Source organism: Balaenoptera acutorostrata, chromosome 6, assembly GCF_949987535.1.
Source record: "Balaenoptera acutorostrata chromosome 6, mBalAcu1.1, whole genome shotgun sequence".
In the NCBI taxonomy this organism is placed as follows: domain Eukaryota; kingdom Metazoa; phylum Chordata; class Mammalia; order Artiodactyla; family Balaenopteridae; genus Balaenoptera; species Balaenoptera acutorostrata.
In genome coordinates this window covers 38,295,288-38,314,456 of record NC_080069.1, presented here as the reverse complement: position 1 = coordinate 38,314,456, position 19,169 = coordinate 38,295,288, and the positions used below count along the sequence as shown (strand labels likewise).

Sequence of the window (19,169 nt, the reverse complement as noted above, 5' to 3'; positions counted from 1 at the left end):
AAAGAGGGCATTTGGTAAGATTTAGAAGAAAGGAAAGAAGACACATGGTTTGTAAGAAATAGAATGAGAAAGATGGTCATCCATCTGGATTGGCTCCTGGAGGGAAGGAAATATTGTCATTCACCTGTCCAGTTCCTATCATGGTACCCAGCACACCTTTGTGGTTAAATCGATGTTTCTCAAGCTTTTTTTTCATTATGGCCCCTAAGGAGGTTTTTTTTCTCTAACACACTCCCCCATGAAATTTTAATATTGCAGATAAAGTATCTGTTTACGCACTGTGTGTACATATATTTCATACCCAAAAAGATTGATTTTTTTTCACCTGCCCCAAGAACCAATTTTCTCTCCCAAATGCATGAGCTAATGCATAATGAATCAGTTGACAGGCACAGCAAGCAAAGAAACCTTCTGGGTGGGAAGGAGCCTGAGAGGGAAACTAAGCCAAGGGATCTATGGTTTTATAGCTGATGAGATCCTAAAAGAAAAGAAATACTGACAGATCCCACTACCCCATTTTATAGAGGAGGACGCTCACTCCAAGACACCAATGGGTTTCTCTAAACTGGAGCAGCAGAGGAGAGGTGAGAAGCTCACTTTGACTTCCAAACCAGGCCTCTCCTAATGGCACCTCACTGCCTCTGGCAGGAGTCCTAGGGGCTGAAGGGATTGGGAAGTCTGGAGTCCTTACTTTATTTTCAAGGTATCTGCAAGTCAGTAATTGTGGAGCTTCCAGAATCCAAGTGGCTGGTACAAAATGGAGCTTAGTTTGTTAGAATGAAGGAAGAGGAGGGTTGTCATAGCCTGGGGTTGAGTAGGAACACTGAAAGGAGGGGAAATGTTTTAGAAGAAGGATGCACTGAACAAGATAAGAGACTGGACGTGGGAAGGGAAAGAGTAGGAGCATTGAAGATACCACCAAACAGCTGAGAATGGGAGAGAAGGGGTACCATGGTGCCCTTGGCTGAGATTGCTGGGAGCACTTGCCTGGGGACTGATTGTCATGGCATTCACTGCTCAACTCCTGAAAATGCATTTTCTCTAAACATAACTTGCATGTCTCTTGCTGGACAAAACTGAGCCAACACCAGAAACTGTCCGAACCCAAACGGCTCGCCTGGCCTGACTCTCCAGGAGGTAACTCCAGTTATCATCAAGCCCATTCTCCAGTGTTGCCTCTTTCAGTATCGTTCCCTCGCCCACCTGGAAAACAGCGTCTTGTCCCTCCAGCCCTCCTCCCACTTCTTTTCATCATGTCACTCCTATTTCATAAGTAAAAGACCAAGGGATCTATCAGACTTGCAGCTGGGGTTTCACTTCTCTTTCCACATAGTCTCTTTCTCACTTCGATTGTGAGGCCGACACTGATGAAGAAAGAAGTCAGCCAAATTCTGGATGGAACTAGGGCTTGGCAGGGGCCAACAACTCAATGGCCTACATCTTCCTCAATGGCCCTGCTGGCACCAATTGGCTCTCCTTCCTAGCCTGACACTTCTACCATTAAAGTCACTACTAATTCAGGAGGGTGAATAACGCTGATGGAAAAGAACATGGGCTTCATGGCAGAGACCTGGCTCAGCCCTCAGCTCTGCAAGTCCCCTGCTCTCTCTGAGTCCTCCTTTTCAATCGTGACCATGGAGGGTAATGATCTTCGTGGGGCTGTTGGAGGATTACACACTTATCACACATACACAAAGGGTTTAGCACAGCCCTTCACGCCTCATGTTAAGTCCCTTGTTTGCTCGCTAAAGGAAGCACTCATTAGGGATCTGCAATACTGTGGGAGGGGAGGGGGCTCTCAAGATCCCCCAGGCTTCATCATCTTCGTGTTGGCATGGTTGTTTAATCTGTACTTCCATGAGGATGAGGACAGAGGGTATGTTTTCCCCCACTGTGTCCCAACTTCCAGCACACAGTAGGCCCTCAAGCAATACTTGCTGAAAAGCATCCACTGAAGAGAAGAGAAACCCAAGCCTGAAGGAATAAGTATAGGAGCGGTAGACTTCAAGGTCATTCCACACCTTGGAGTGTGGAGGAAGCCACTGGCACAGTCCCCAGAGGGACCGGCCTATGGGGACAGTTCCAGGGAGGCCTGGGAGGCTGGGACAGGTGGACAAGGCCCTGAGGCAGGCATGGGAAAAGCCTACTTTACACTTTGTTCTGGGTATCTGGCTCAGCGAGATAGGTGAAGAACAGTCAGGCCTCAGTTCCTCTTACTCAAAAGCTTCCTAGAGGCCTGTGTGAGTGATCATTTATTCCACAAATATCTATTGTCCCCATGTGCTGAGTGCTGGGGTTACAGTGCTGAGCAAGATGGATGAGATCCCTGCCCTCATGGAGCTTATATTCTAGTGAGTGAGGCAAACAAGAAACAAGCAAGTGCTTTTGAATGAATAAGATAACATTGGATAGTGCCGGGTGCTCTAATAAAATGAAACAAGATGCTGGGGGATGGCAGGGCAAGGGGTTTAGATGGTCAAGGAAGGTCTCACTGGAAAGGAGCAGTTCCAGCTGAAGGATACTTTGAATGTTTTTCAAACGAAAATGAAGCTATAACAAAGCCCTAAAAGAGCCCAAAGAAGCCAGCCAGTAATGATTCCAAAGAACAGCTCCGGGTCAGTAATTTATCCAAAGGAACAGGGAGTTTGTTTTTCACATATTTCCAAATGGGAGGAGTTACTCTGTGCACATTTATATAAGTAACTTTTTAAACCTCAAAGTCTTTTTCCCATGCGGTGGGCTACAAGAGGTTACAGTCAGCGTCAGGGCAGCTGGATTGTCCAGCCAAGACCACCAGCCAGGTTCCTCACTGCTGTTCCAGGGTTCTGAGGTGGATCCTGCCCTTGGGTCACAGAGTGTGGTACCACCTGTCCACGGGGAGTGGGGAGGGGCCATATAACAGCTGCAGGATGAACACTGCAGGGGACACTCACCACACCAGAACTGAAATGGCCATCTTCATGGCCAAACCATGAAGACCACTGGGATGGCTCCACCTCCCTGCCTGGTTGGGTGGTCACCCCTCCTTCCTCCTCTTTACTCCCATGGAGGGTCCCTCCTCTGTTCTAACCAGAAGGACCCTTCCCCATCTATCCTCCAGTTGCTTGTGAAGCATAAAAAACATGGAGATAGATGATTCTGGGCCCCTCAAACTCAAAATTCAGGCACTTTATAACTCTTCTAGGTCATCTTCTGGGAGGGTTTCCCTTGGTGAGACCTTGTGTTAGGAAAGTCTTCGAGAAGGCCCAGGAAAGCGATTCTAAGGTAGAAACAGGATTCAGGAGAATGAATTCCCAGCTTGCCATGTCAATAGTGACAATATCTGAGTCTATACCCAATCACCTCAGATTCTGTACGTTGCACTTTAGCGCAGGAAGTTAGCCATGACACGAGGAGTTTCTCACACGGCCCTGTGTCATCCTGCCCAGGGATGATGAGTCAGGACTAGGCAAACGCTCAGTCAGGCTTCTCCCAAGTTGCCTCAGGAGGGGCCCCCAGAAGGGAAGCAAGACCCCCGAGGGAACACATTCCATGGATCAATGAAAAGCCGGAAGCAGGAAAGGCTTCTACAACTTTGACAGAAGAAAAAAGCCCTAAGAAAATCCTCAAGGAACTAATCAGCCGAAGAGCACATAGAGTTTATTTTCTTCATAAGTTTTCAGAAAATCGCTTAGAAACAATACCCTTCTGCATTCTGATCAGTCATCATTCCATCAAAAGCCCCAAAGGATAGAAGAAGAGCCTTTACTGTATAACCCGATGGCCACGTGCAGGAGCAGTGGGGAAAGGAAGCAGCATCATGCGCTTTCCTCCGTGGGCTGGGACTCTAGACCATGGGGGTTCAAATCCCAGCTCTGCCACGTGTTAACCAACCCTGTGCAAATCTCTTAGCATCTCTGATCTTTGGTAAAATGGGAATTTAGTGTATCTATGTCATAGTATGTATGAGGATGAGGATGGGGGGAAGTAAATGAGTTGACATAGGTAAAGGGCTTAGAACAGAGACTGGCACCAAGGTAGTGAACAAGAAATGGTATCATTCTCTTCCCATCCCTAACTCCCCTCAGCAGTAATACAACCATGCTGAGAAGCAAGGTGGGTCCTGACAAGAACACAGCACCAGGGACCTGGGTTCAAATTCTGCCTTTCCTCTTACTGATTATATGACTTCCATCAAGTTGTCTCAACTCCCTGATTGTTTCCAGGCTTTGTAAGGGTGAGGGCTAACCCACATGATGCACCTGATTCATAGCGGCTAATGGCAGCCATCATTGTTCTTAATGGAGCCCACAGATTGGTTGTACAGGTTGTTTGATGAAGGGGTGGGGAAATGACTTCTAAACCAGTTTTTCAGGCAGCTTCTGGGAAGACAGGCAATGCAGAACAGTGTCACAGGTAACTGACAGGAAAAGAAAGCACTCAAAGTTCACATTTGACTAAAGTCTCCCTGGGAATATTATTTCATTTGAGATGCTTATGATATGTCACTTCAATTTTATTCATATTAGTTGGCCCTGCAGCCCAAGTTGTTCAGGGCAGCACAGCATCCTGTGGTTTATGCTGTCAGGGTTTATGCCCTTGTGACTGTTTGTTTTTAAACATCCAGAGACACAAAATTTCTCTTTCTGGAGTTTGGGGAGAAAAATCAATTTGAGAAGCTGCTGTCTGTAATATCTCTTCTTTTTTTTTTTTTTTTTTTGGCCACACCACAGGGCGAGTATTGTAATATCTCCTTTTATGCTTACTATAAAAACCTCACTGAAAATTTGAAACAACTGTTAAGTCATTTTAATTTATATGATGGGAAACTCTTTAGAAGGATAGGTTAATTTGGCCAGTATTTTTAAATCCTTAGATATTTGGACTAAATATTAGCATGGTTTTTCAAATTTGCATACGGTTTCTACAGCCATTTCACAGCCATAAAGTCTGCAGTTAATGATGGTCAGGGGAAAGGCTCCTTTAACATTTCTGAAGCAGATCCCTAGACACAAGGACCGGAGCCAGGGCCACACTTAGGGAAGAACTTTCGATGACATCCTTGATTTGCTAACTAACTAGACCTTTCCCTTCTGATGTCAGCATGGCAGTGTAAAGTAGGCTGCCCTTTAGATAGCATGCACAAGAGCCAAGTGGAAGAGCTCATTTTTAGAAGAAAAAGGGAGGCAGATTATTATTTAATCCTTATTACTGAAGTCGAAGGTAACATGACTTGTTATGGATTGATTCTGAAGTAAATGACCAACCATTCACCCAGCCCAGAACATCCAAAGGTCGGATGAAAAATACAGTCCGCCCTTGGTATCCTGGGGTTCTGCATCTGCGAATTTCCACCCGTAGTTATTTGAATCCGAGATCACGCAGGGCGGACTGTACTCAGCCATTTTACCTAAAGGACTTAAGCATTCGCTGATTTTGGTATCTGCTGGGTGTTCTGGAACCAATCCCTGGTGGATACCTAGGGACGACTATACATTGAAGAAGAGGTGTCAACCAGAGCAGCTTCAAAGACCACAAACCCCAAGGTTGGCTTGAGTTCATGCCAGCCCAAAATGAGCAAATAGGATGGTATGTGGCTGGCTATGCTTCTGGTGTGGAAAGGAAGTTACAATTCCTTTTTGGTAATATGGACATGATAATTCAAGAAATATAAGATACATATGATAAAATTTCCAGAAGTTTAAGATTGTAAACTCTGCAAACTTGAAGAAGCTCAAGTATGTGTTAACTGACCTGTAATTCCAAAATTAAAACTAAAGTTATTTATTATTTTCTTCCACCAAACAACAGAGGTGACCTCATATTTACAAGAAAGTTTTCTTGATGTCACATGAGCATGATGGGAAGTTTCTGGTAACCAATCTGAGGGAGCAAAGTCATCTTAATATATAATATTCTAGCCTGGAACATATCCCTGTTGAAATGCATGTGGGCAACTACTAAGGAATGAAAAGCAGAATATAGAGCTATCTGTTTTCTAGAAACAAAAAACTTCAGCTTAGGAAAACAATGATGACAGTATCAATTTAATGAACTCAGATCCTCCACATACAACTCTTTGAGGATTAAAAAAACAGTTGTCTCCATCTTACAAGTGGGGAAGCTGAGGCTCAGAGATGTTACGCCAATTGCCTAAATCCTCACAGAAGTTAAATAGCAGAGCCAGGAACTTGAGCCCAGCTCCACCTCTCTCCAAAATGTGCTCTTAAAGCCTTGCATGCTCCTGTTCTGCTAAACCGGTTCCTAATTTTCTTCTCCTCTTCCTCTTGCCTGAGGGTGAACGTGCCAAAATCCAGTGGCCTAATCTTTTTTTTTTTTAATATTTATTTATTTTATTTATTTTTATTTTATTTTTGGGTCTTCGTTTCTGTGCGAGGGCTTTCTCTTGTTGCGGCAAGCGGGGGCCACTCTTCATCGCGGTGCGCGGGCCTCTCACTATGGCAGCCTCTCTTGTTGCGGAGCACAGGCTCCAGATGCGCAGGCTCAGTAGTTGTGGCTCACGGGCCTAGTTGCTCCGTGGTATGTGGGATCTTCCCAGACCAGGGCTCAAACCCGTGTCCCCTGCATTGGCAGGCAGATTCTCAACCGCTGCGCCACCAGGGAAGCCCCAAGTGGCCTAATCTTTAGTCAGCTCTTCACACCCAAATTCCAGACTGTCGCAACTAACTGCAGCCTGGGCAACATCTCCAGCTGGATGGCCCTCTAACACCTCAAGTTCCACATCACCAAAATGTCGGCATCATCTTCCTACCCTTCTCCAGCCTCTAAAACTCAGCTCCTCCTTTGGAATTCTGGGTTTTGGGGGGGCTTTCTGTTTTTTCGTTTTTGTTTTTGTTTTTAATGGCACAGCCCTGCTCTAGGGGTTCTTTGAGAACCTCCCTTGCTGTCCTTCTCCCCCATCCCCACCCAGACTTCTCCCAGGTCCTCCCTCTCCTCCCCTCTAATCCCCTAGCTTTGAATGCTGCTTTCCTCACCCCTCCCCTCTTCAGTTGGTGTTCCACATGTCTTAGCTTTCTCTCTTTTAACTCTATACTTCCAGCCATACCTGACCCAGATGAATCTCCAGTCATTCCACTGCCCCACTCAAAAACCTGTACCTCTCCCCTTTGCTTATCTCCCCAAATATAAAGTATTCACCCTTGCCATTTGATGTTCCCCCAATGCACCCACAATTTAACATCCTCAAATGTCCCACCACTACATTACTTGAAGTAGTCCAGGTTTCAGTCAAACTGAATGAGCAACTTTTCCAGAAACACCTTCCTACTTTGTACATTTCCTCACATGATGGCCCAGCCTAAAATGCTCTCCAGCCATCAAGCCTATGAGCATCTTTTCCTGACCATTGCAAATGCCTGTCTTGATACTCCACAGTCCTCTGCATCCACATCATATTTTTGGTACCTCTAGGAAAGTTATCTTTCAGATCTCTATTGTTTTATAATTCTACACTTGTAATATTTTTCCTACAGCATAAGATCTGTATCATTCTCATCTCTCAGTCTCTTCTAGAACTAAAGAGACAGAGAGAGAGAGAGAGAGAGAGAGCTCTCCAGGCTCTACGTTTAAACTCCTGATCTGTCCCTGATGAGGAGTTATGGCTGAGCTCCATAAACTGGTTCCGCAAGGTTCCTGTAATCTGCAATCATCTTGTCCCTCTGGCTAGATGCCCTTCTAGGGCAAGTCATCAGCACTAACAAGTCATTTGCAGGCATGCTGGCCTTTTCATCCAGGATATCGAAGTCATGAGTGTAATCTGGAGACCTACGTTGAGATCTTGTCTTATTGCCCCCTGCTCAACTACATGTGATACTGAGACAGTCAAACTTATTTTCCCACAGGAGTACTTAATGTCCAGGCTCTAGTCCTCCTCTGGCAGCCACCCATATGGCCATGCATCAACACCCATTTCACAGGTACAATGCTGTTTGAAATAGTCAAAGACCAGTGGCATGCCTAAACATATGGGAAATGTCAAATAGCTCATGATATGTCCATGCAGTGGAACACAATGCAGCAATTAAAAAGGAGGAGGTGGATTTACACGTCCTAACATTGAAGGACGTTGAATATATATATTGTTGAATAATGAAAGCAAACTGCAGAAGAATATGTTAAGTGTGATTCCATTTTGTTTGCTATTTACAAAGAGTCATATGGAAATATGTATCCATGTATAAATTTATATTAATATAAAGAAGTATCTAGTATAACTGACTCACTTTGCTGTACACCCAAAAACTAACACAACATTATAAATCAACTATACTCCAATTTAAAAAAAAGACATAAAAAAAAAGAAGTATCTAGTAAAATAACCAGTAAATTATGAATAGTGGATACCCCAGGGAATGGGTAGAGGTGGGTTTCACTTTTCCCGTTGTGTTCTTCTGAGTGGTTTGAATGTTTGTTGAGTGCAACTTATTAAGGAATTTATAATTATAGCAACAATATTTTTTAACCTGGTATTTACAGGTACCTAGTGTAAAAATATACATAATTTATATAGCCAACATTAGCACCCTTTGTCCAGGTCCCACTATCAAAATCCCACTACCTAAGGTCCCACTATCTGACATGACTTAAAAGGTGGGAAAGGTGCACTTCAAAGCAGATCTTGTGTTTCTGAGTCTCTTTGGGGTTGTGAAAGGTGCTGACACATTTTTAAATAATACAAGAAATGACAAGCACTCTTTTTGAAGAAGCCCCCTGGTTTTCAAAGGCAGGTAAAGCTGTTAGGACACTTTTACTTATTGTAAATTAAATTTGAAGTAAGATTTTAATTGAGTGTGTTTCCTAAAGCACAGCCTCCTTAGAAATGTATTAAGAGGGACCATAGGTGAAATAGTAATGGAATCACCACCTTCCTAACGTACTGTCCCAATCCCTCTCCCAGCAAGGGCCGTCCCTGCTTGACATCTGAAAATAAATGTGATGATACACTCCTTCCTTAACAGTTAGCTCGGATAGATTGGGAGTTTGGGATTGACATGTACACACTGCTATATTTAAAATAGATAGCCAACAAGGACCTACTGTATAGCACAGGGAACTCTGCTCAATACTGTGTAATAACCTAAATGGGAAAAGAATTTGAAAAAGAATAGATACATGTATATGTATAACTGACTCACTTTGCTGTACACCTGAAACTAACACAACATTGTTAATCAACTATTCTCCAATATAAAATTAAAATTAAAAAAAAAAAAATAGTTAGCTCTACCAAGCCATACTGTGGGACCAAAGGCAAAGAGCTGACCAGAAAAGGAAACTAGGTTGCAGGGGTTATACTTTTTCAGATCAGCTAAGAGCACTGTGCACAATGTTTAAGGTGTTCCTAAGTGTGGGAAATATTAGGAAGGAGTGTGGGCAATCTGAAAACCCAGGCACCCTTGAGCTATAGTGAGGACCAGTCTAAACATAAAATGCTCGTGCACACCAGAATGAACCAAAGGGCACTTGAGCTACTTACAACAAGCCACACAAGAAGGTACTCTCTGAACCCCCGTGTCCTGTGATTGCTTTGCTAAACACAATGTGATCTGTGGACCAGCAGTCTCAGCCCCACCTACCACAGAAGAACGTCTTAGAAATACAGCATCTCCAGCCCCACTCCAGGCCTCCTGCGGCCCTGTGCACACCAGCACTGCCGCCCCTGAAAGCTCTGGACAGAGGGCCTCCTCCCAGTGGGGGTTCCACCCATTGCTCCTAACAGGACTTGTCTAGGGTCAAGGAGGTACTGAATTAGAAACCTGACTTGGGACCCCAATTCCAAAGGGAGTGAAGGAGGTCAAAGAAAAGAAAGGGAAAGGAAGGCACCTGGGCCAGCACTTTCCTGTTTGAGGCTAGGATGGGTATGGCAGTCAGGCCAGGTGCCCACCTGGTGCCCACCTGGCCAGCCAATTTCATCAGGAGGAAGCCAGAGGGGTGCTAAGGCAGGCTGCTCAGCCCAGGGGCGCAGGCTGCAGGATGGATGCAGCTGTGGACTGTGAGACAGACCCCCAGGTGGGAAGCTTAATGGAAGAGGGAACTAGCCTTGAGTGCGGCTTGAGCTTCTGCAGAGGGGCAGAGAGAGGGAGGGAGGGAGGGAGGGAGAGGGAGAGAGAGTCCCAGATGTCAGACAGAGAGACTGACAGCAGGGGCAGAGGATCAGACATCGGACTGCCCGGCAGTTCCCCTGCCAGAGAGGGAGGACACGGCCAAGGTGAGAGGTCGGGGGTACAGAGGCCTGACTCACAGGTGCGCGATGCCCGCCTTGCGCACGGCGGTGGAGATGGCTTTGACCGCGGTGCAGAGCGAGTTGAGCAGTTGGGTCATCTCGCCCGTGCCGCGGGCCTTCCTGCCCTCCTCCATGACGAAGCGGGTCAGGGTGACGATATTGGTGTCGAAGGCCGCCTGGTCCGTCATGCTGTGGCCGGGCTGCTGGGCGCTGGGCGGCAGGTGCAGGCGGAAGGACGCGGTGGGACACGGCTGGAGCGCAGACCGATGGCCTCTGAGGGTCAGCACCGCTCGGAGTGGGCCCGGTCCCAGCGGGGTGTCCCGCGGAGCCTATAGGCGCGGGTTACCGCCCTCCGCCCACAGGAACACCTCCACGCCCTGGGCCCGCCCCTCCAAATGCAGCCCCGCCCACTCCGCTCCCCACCCCCATCCCCCGTCCGGGATCCTCATCCAGTCTCAGTTCCTCCAACAGCGGGGCTGCCCCCTCCCCCGCGGCCCACCGCCACCTCCGCTTCCTCCGCTGTCGCCGCGCCACGCCTCCTCCAAGCACGGCCACTGGCGTGGTGGAGCGCTGCTCCGGGCCACCTACATGGTCTTTTTCAGTCCCCACAACGACCCTGCCACAGAGGTGAAATCATGATTTTCCCCCCAAGATATAAAACGTCTAAGTTGGGAAGGGTAAGCGTGGTGCTAAGTGCAGAGCTGCAGCCCAGCTGCTCCCGGGTTCCGGCTGGCGGCTCTAACCGCTGCGGTTCCCTCCCCCACCGTGGCCACCTGCCATCTGCTCCCTGCCCTCTGTCCACCCCTGCTTGGCCTGTCACCTGGCTCTTCTGACCAACTTCAGGAGACGTGGATTCCCTTGTTCCTTACCTGTCTGATGGCCTGGTTTGGGATCCTTAATTCAGGCCTCTTCTCAAGATTCCTGTTATTTGAGAGCTGTTGGGGACCTTCCTTTCCAACAACTGCATTTTGCAGAGAAAATAGTCACAGACACAGGGAAGTGTCTCCTGGATACCATACTGAGGCCAGGGGCTCTGAGGCCACATCTTGACTGCTTTGTAGGCACATTGCTGCAGTCCTAAGGCAATTCATACACTGATTCATAGAACAACATTTATTGAGCACTTACTGTTAGTGAGGCAGTGATTTGAGAACTATCCCCTGTCTCCTTGTCACAAGTAACAAATGCTTCTGTTCGATCAAAAGTACTTGGTGTGGGGACTTCCCTGGTGGCATAGTGGATAAGACTCCGCGCTCCCAGTGCAGGGGGCCTGGGTTCCATCCCTGGTCAGGGAACTAGATCCCACATGCATGCCGCAACTAAGAGTTCACGTGCCACAACTAAGACCCAGTGCAACCAAATAAATAAATATATATATATATATATATATATATATATATATTTTTTTTTTAAGTACTTGGTGTGTTCGTTGGCTAAGCACCCCAAAAGATGGACCCACTGAGTCCAGTACAATTTCTGGCAACTCTGGTATGACATGTGCCCTGACCAGGGACAAGGGGAGCCGACCACACAGGAGTGAGGTAGACTTATTCGCTTCTGGTATTGGTCAGATCATCCGGGTTCTCTTGGTCAAACATTGTTCTTCTGGGTATCTATTGGTTCAGAGACTGCTCGCTCCCTGGATCTCTGTGGGCAAAGTGGTCACGCGAACGACTCTGTTCAGTGCTAGTGTTATCGAGTCCAAGCTCGCCATGCTCGCCTAACGACAGGCCAGTGAATCGGAGAGCCGTTGAGGCAAGGAATACGACTTTATTTGGAAAGCTGGCAGACCGAGAAGATGGCAGACTAGTGTCGCTGAAAAACCATCTTATCAGGGTTTGGATGCCAGTTTCTTTTATCGCACACAGAAGGGGAGGAGATGAGGAAGTAAAGTAAAAAGGCCATAAGTTTTGCCAATATCCCCTAAAATGGCCAGCCTCAGGGAGGGGATGTGTTCATTTCTTCTTTCTTCCAGCCATCCACAGGTGGGCAGGGTCAGATTGTCTCCCTGAGAGCTGAACAGAGGCACTTTAGTTTAACATTCAGGCAGAGGGGCACGGTTCCCTGAGGCAGGCCATTATGTATGATTATAATAACAAAAGCGATGAAAAGCAAAGGTTAAAGTCAAAGAAACAGATCAAACATGGAATCCGATTTAGCTCTTCCATGTTACACCAGCAGACTTCAGAGGGTGTGTAGAATTCAGGACCGGTGCTATAATAGGTAGGGATATCAGGATAGCCTCACTTTTGATTAAAGCAGAATTTGAGAAGCACACAACTGGGCTTGGGTATTTGATTTCACCCTGGGTTTGAGTCCAGGGGTTCTGATTTCTATAACTGGGAGGTTGCATTCCTGCCGGTAAGGAACCACAGGTCTCTGTGAGTGGGAACTCCATTCCTACTATTCTGGGAGGTTGCATTCCTTCCTATGGGAAACTAGAGACCTCTGGGTTTAGAAGCCACCTTTTCTGTGACTGGAAGGGTGCGGGGGTTGAGTTCCTTTTTAATAAGAAACAAGAGACCTCTGGGTGCAGGGAACACAGGTGCGAACAGGGTCCCTGAAATCACTCTTCCAGATGGCAGAAACTGACTGCCAAACTTGGATCTGATTATCTTATCTGTTTAAAAAAATTAGTTGAAACTGAGTTCCTCAGTGACCTTAGAAAAACTACTTTTGATCTTGGATGGCCTTGAAGCAGGATTTGGGTTCCTGGCCAGAGACTGAAGTCAGGCTGCGGCAGTGAGAGCACTGAGTTCTAGCCACTAGACCACCAGGGACCAGTGGCCAGTGACAAGGCCCTGGCCCGTCAGCTGTGTAGAAATGAATTTCCACATAGACCCAGGAAGCCGTGAAGCAAGTAAAGTGTTTATTAGGAGGAAAAAGAGTACAGTACTTGTGGATAGACACACGGCCGGGCTCAGAGAGAGAGTCGCACCCTCATGATAGAATCTCTTTTATGGGGCATTTCTCCTGGGTTTCCTTTGACCAATCATCTTGCTTTGCCTGGTTCTGAGTCTGTATTTGGTATATCTCAGGGTCCTCCTATGTGTGCATGTGCATCTCTTAGCCAAGGTGGATTCTAGCGAAGAGGCCTATGGGTAGGTTGGCATCACTTACTGTGGGGTGGTGCCCCCTCACCTTTTGACCTCCAAGGAGTCTTTCTGCACACGTGTAGTCAGGAGGGTGTCCTTGACTTCGAGAATGAGGAATATGTGGTCTTTTGTCTTCTATCTGGGCAGGGTCCAGCCTCCTCTCTCGATTGTCCTGCTATTGATATTTTGGAGTTTCTGTCCACAGGGAACGAACTCCAGCTGCTTACCCTGGGGTTCAACTATCTCCTGCCTCACTTTCAGGCTCAAGATGAGCAAACTCTAGTATCTATAACTCACGTTAGTCAGCCTTTGAGAATGGCTGCCTCCCTGTGGTACATCAGAATAGGAAACAACATTTCTGTTCCCAACTGTAGTCCATTGGAATGTATTCTAAATTGGAAATCTTTTGAGTATCAACCCACGCGAAAAACCAGATGGCGTTTCTCAGTAATGCTGCCTGGCCCCAGTACTTGTTAGAAGATCAAGAAAAGTGGCCAGAAAATGGGTCTCTAAATTATAATACCACCCTGCATTTGGATCTTTACTGCAAAAGGTTAGACAAGTGGGATGAGATTCCCTATGTGCAGTGCCTTATGGCACTTTACCAAAATAGGGGCTGCAGCAACGCCAAACGCAGCCCAATCACCAGATCTGGAGACCAGCAGCGGGAGGGGGAATTAAAAACAGCTGTCCTTCTTTTACACATCTAGTCTTTACAGGACCAGAGGTCCTACAGAAACAATCCAAAGCCTACCAATCCTTTCACGACTCCCAAAACCTCCCCTATTCGTCTTAAGAGGCTTATAAGTATTGAGAAAATTTTTTTCTGATCTTAAGGTAACACAAGTTTCTTCTAGGAGGAACTTGCATTTCTCCTCTTAGGTCTTCTCCAAGCATTCTTATCTAGGCCATCTTTAAAATGCAAATTTCAGGAAGGTAACTATTATCAAAAGAAAAAAAGAAAGAGGGGGTAGGTAATTCGGAACTTGATTTGTCAAGGACAAATACAAATCTTAAGTGTCATCTCTATAAATATTAGTAAAAAGGGGTTAACCATCTAAACAGGTGACCTTCATTTGTTCTGTTTGCCAGAAATGCAATTTGAACCCAACCTCTTTTGTAACTGATGAGTTTTGTACTATTGTACCGGATTCAGGGCTGACCCATGTGCCAAATGCTGCAGGTTGGCCCAGCAAGATGAGAGCTGAAAACTGACTGCTGAGTTCAGCTGTGGGGACCTCGGTGCTGGTGATTGTGCCCAGGGTTGTCAGATGGGGGAGCACTGGATGAGGTAAGTTGGTGGGACCACCAGGAAAGACAGCTACTGACTCTTCACATAGCCCGAGGCAAGGGGGGGCTGATGCCACCGCAGATAGCAGGAAGAGCAGACCCTTGAGGACCCAGTTAACTCTTTGCTCCTTGGGCAACTTTTCAGGAGAAATACTGCAGAGAGCTAAAAAGGGGGGAGGGCCTTGGAGAAGAAATATTTCCTTAAATATAAAATTTGAAGTGTAATGACTAGTATTTTTGGCCTGGCCACTAGTTATAGCAGCTCTATTCAAGTGTTTGCCCATTTATGTGTCAGACATTTAGTCTCTGGGGATCTCAGATTTGATGGGACTGTAAAAGTCCAGCCCAGCCCTCCTGAAGTTTAATCCCTTGGAAACCATCCCTGGTAAGAGGTGAAGCACTCAGGATTGGGGTTGGGCAGGCCTGCTGGATTCCCAGCTCCAGTTCTCCCCAGCCTGGAGACCTCAGCCAGTTACCCAATCTTGCTAAACCCAGTTTATCTGTTGGTAAAGTAGGATGGTTGTTCCAGCTCGGAGGGGTGTCATGAGCAAGACGTGATATGATGGCAGAGTGCTCAACTCCCAGCCGGACACAGAGGACACACTAAGTACATGGAAGAGACCTCTGTCTAGCTCAGCTATTGATCCCTGTTACCCATAATGAAGGGACGCCCACTACTTACAAGACAAACCATCCCCTTAGATATAGGCCACTTTGCATGGTGGTCAGGTACACAGACTCTGGAGCTAGATGGCCTGGGTCTAGGTCTCAGCCTTACCCTTTACTGGTGGTATAGGCCTGTGCAAGTTACCGACCTCACTGAGCAACATTTGGTTCATCTGTATATTGGGGCTAATGACTGTAGCCACCTCATAAGATTATACAATGATGCAGGTACAGTGTTTAAGAACCACGCCCAACCTATAGTAAGTACATGCCATGTAAGCTTTGTTATATGAGTAGTGACAATGTTACTAAACTGAGGAAGGCAATACTCAAGAAAGTGTTGGTTGGAAAGGAAAGTTTGCTGTACTCAGGAGGCCAGCAGCCTGGGGAAAAGGCAGACTCATGTCCAAGAACCAACTCCAAAGATTCTGCTTGACCATGAAAGTTTTTTTTTTTTTTTTTTTAAAGAGAGGATTTATTCACAAAGCAGCCAAGCGAGGAACCAGGAGAACAAATCTCAAATCCACCTCCCCAAAGGCGAGGGGCTGGGGTCTTTTCTTTTTAAGATTTTTGATTGATTGATTGATTGATTGATTGATTGAGTGCTGTGTTGGGTCTTCGTTTCTGTGCTAGGGCTTTCTCTAGTTGCGGCAAGCGGGGGCCACTCTTCATCGCAGTGCGCGGGCCTCTCACTATCCTGGCCTCTCTTGTTGCGGAGCACAGGCTCCAGACGCGCAGGCTCAGTAGTTGTGGCTCACAGGCCTAGTTGCTCCGCAGCATGTGGGATCTTCCCAGACCAGGGCTCGAACCCATGTCCCCTGCATTAGCAGGCAGATTCTCAACCACTGCGCCACCAGGGAAGCCAACCATGAAAGTTTTTAAAGGAAGAATCATTTGGGGAGGGGGTCAGAGTCTTCATTATCTTCCACTGTGTGCAGACTTTCCTCTGATTGGTTGGTAATAGGGCAGTATTTCAGGAATCTTGGGCTCAGCCTGAAGTTACCACCTTCCACCCAGGTAGGGGCCTTAGTGCCTGCAGAAGAACTCAAAGATATTGTTGTATATACTACTTGAGAAAGAACCAGGACGCTGCCCCAGGGCTGCACTATTGTTTCTTGACTGCTCCTCCTTTGTTTCTGCATTCCCTTCCTTCCATGATTAGCAACTATTTGAATCTGCCCTTTGGAACTCAGGGAAAGTCTAGAAGGCTGAATGAAGCCTATTTCCTACAAACTAGAGATGAGACACAGAAAGAATTTGTACCCAGAGAGCCCTTACAGGGTCCTGCTCTATTTCAACAACTGTTGTTTTCATCAGAACAGAAGAAAGTTCCCTTGTCATCAAAAAGGGGCTGAAGGGACTTGGGAATGGAGACTCAGATTGTACTTGCCTGTTGTGCAGTTATGTCCCATCCATCACGTCGTTGATTGTGACTAGCTCTTTTCTGGGTCAAGATACATAAACCCATCACCCGGGTGTTAGCCAGAGTCAGGAAGGTGCATGACCAGAGGACAGTGGACACCTCTGCACATGGAATTTCTCCCTGTGCTGCAACAATTTCACCTCCTCACACATCACAAAACACATTCACCTCACACAATACTGCAGATTTGCGTAGTGTGTGAGCCATTACCAATTTTGTTACAGCTGCACTGAACCCATTGACTCCTTGAGACTCCTTCCCACACCATGCTCCATTTCTATGATGGCTCCCCCTCTCCTGCTCCACCCCACTCCCCAGTGATCCATTCTCCTACCTAAAAAATCAGCTTTCTTTTCTTACCCCTGCTGATAGTAAACTGGCTGATTATTGCAGCAGCAGGATGGAGCTCATGGTGCAATTGCAGGAGGGCTCAGCCAGCCCTGTGGGGACCTCTGAAGCTGGGGTGACCCTTCAGAGTAGTCTGTAGCTGGGGCAAGGGGGCCAGAACTTCTATTCCCGTGTCAACCTGTCATTGGCTCTAGGCTGCTGTGGGAAGGGTCTTGACATAGGAGAGGTAGCTTTCTTCTGCCCAAGCAATAGTCCCAGGAGCTGCAGAACAAGTTCTTTGACTTCAATGAGGAACTAGGTGAATAATAACCAAAGAAGTGTAGGAACTGGGGTGAGGCAAGCGTCTCTCTGCAGCTCTCAGTTTTCTTTTCCTCTGTGTGTCATCACTCAGACACTCTCTCCCCTTGAAGGAGCATGTATGGCCAAAGGCATTTCCAGACCTATGTTCTACGAGCTCAGCTACTCCCCACCCCCCGGTTCCAGCAAAAATCCAATGTTGAACTCTCACTGGTCCAGATAAGTGATCATCCCTCAGCCAATGATTGTCATTATTGAGATAACACTGAATCTCCTCTAACCTATAAAAAAAAGTAAATAATTATAAACATTAGCATTTTGCCTGTTATACAGGTTCAATGAAATCATGCATAAAAGCTTAGCTCCTGAAAATTAATAGATGCTTAATCTACTGCTATTGTTAGAATTTAGATAGGTATTGAGGGTTGATATCCAGGATGGAACATTCTGGAGTTAAAAAGAATGAGAAATAGCATAAGAAAGCTGAGTCGAGTTTGAGGGACAGTGAGCCAACCAGATTGACAAGGTGGAAGGTTGTGATGAGAGAAGAATAGTGGAGAAGCCTGGAGAGTAGATTGGCTGAGACTATGGAGTGTTTGAACATGAGAATAAGGCGTTTGAATGTAGTTCTGGAGGCCATTGCCACTGCAGGTGGGGTCTGGTCTGCAGTGTTCATTACCTGTCTACGGTAAGTATAGAGATCGGGAGTAAAAAGTCACAGCAATTTGACAACAAATGTATGTCTAAGGAACCTAATAATAAAAATTTGGGACCTGTATTTTATGTCTTTTTAATCTCATTTTTCTTGAAATTCACTTTTATTGTATTCTACAGAAGCAATGACCCATGATGGATTGGGAGTGTTTTTTAAAACCAGTCTTTCACCACAAATAGTTTGAGAAGCACCACTGAGGACGGCAGAGGACCTTCAAAGTTTTATGACAAATGACATGTGACAAGATTCTACTTATCCTTGATGTAACGCTTGGGGTAGATTGAAGTGGAGAGAAAATGGAGAAAGAGACACCAAGTGGGAGGCTCCCAGGGCTGTCTGGGTGGGAGCCAATAAAGGCCAGTGGGAGCAGAGATCAATATTCTGTTATAACCTAAATGGGAAAAGAATTTGAAAAAGAATAGATACATGTATATGTATAACTGAATCACTTTGCTGTACACCTGAAACTAACACAACATTGTTAATCAACTACACTCCAATATAAAATAAACATTTAAATGATGAAGTCATAAAAAAATAAAAAATTTAAAATTTAAAAGACAAACAAAAACAAACTACTCACAAGACTATCACCTGGAGATTCTTTTAACTAATGGAAAGTATTTCACTCTGTGAGTATACCAAAACACTTCTCACTAGACTCCTACTGATGATATCCATTGAATTGTTACTGTTTTTAAAAATAATAATGGGGACTTCCCTGGTGGCACAGTGGTTAAGAATCCACCTGCCAAAGCAGGGGACATGGGTTCGATCCCTGGTCCAGGAAGATCCCACATGCCACGGAGCAACTAAGCCCACGAGCCAAAACTACTGAGCCCACGCACCGCAACTACTGAAGCCCCTGCACTCTAGGGCCCACGTAGTGCAACTACTTAAGCCCATGCGCCTACAGCCCATGCTCCACAGCAAGAGAAGCCACTGCAATGAGAAGCCCACGCACCGCGATGAAGAGTAGCCCCTGCTCACTGCAACTAGAGAAAGCCCACGTGCAGCAACAAAGACCCAATGCAGCCAAAAAAAAAAAAGTGATAATAATAATAATAATGTATGATGCAGTGATGTATATTCATGTACACCAAGTGTTGCCCG

The 19,169-nt window shown here is 46.3% G+C and overlaps 1 protein-coding gene and 1 long non-coding RNA gene across 3 annotated transcripts in view; one reads left to right on the top strand and one right to left on the bottom strand.

Moving 5' to 3' along the window:
- The window catches only part of FBP1 (fructose-bisphosphatase 1), a 26,576-nt gene extending 16,032 nt beyond the window's left edge, over positions 1-10,544 (bottom strand). Inside the window, exon 1 of the mRNA XM_007176968.3 lies at positions 10,241-10,544. Coding sequence (XP_007177030.1) covers positions 10,241-10,410 — 170 coding nt within the window. The 5' untranslated portion in view covers positions 10,411-10,544. The remainder of the gene's footprint in view (positions 1-10,240) is intronic.
- LOC103003859 (uncharacterized) lies at positions 10,146-19,169 on the top strand. Of its 2 annotated transcripts, none has more exons than XR_450530.2 (3): positions 10,146-10,207; positions 14,501-14,608; positions 18,176-19,169. It is a non-coding gene; the product is annotated as an uncharacterized LOC103003859 (long non-coding RNA). The 2 variants fall into 2 exon arrangements; XR_450531.2 differs by having other exon boundaries at positions 10,154-10,207; positions 14,474-14,608.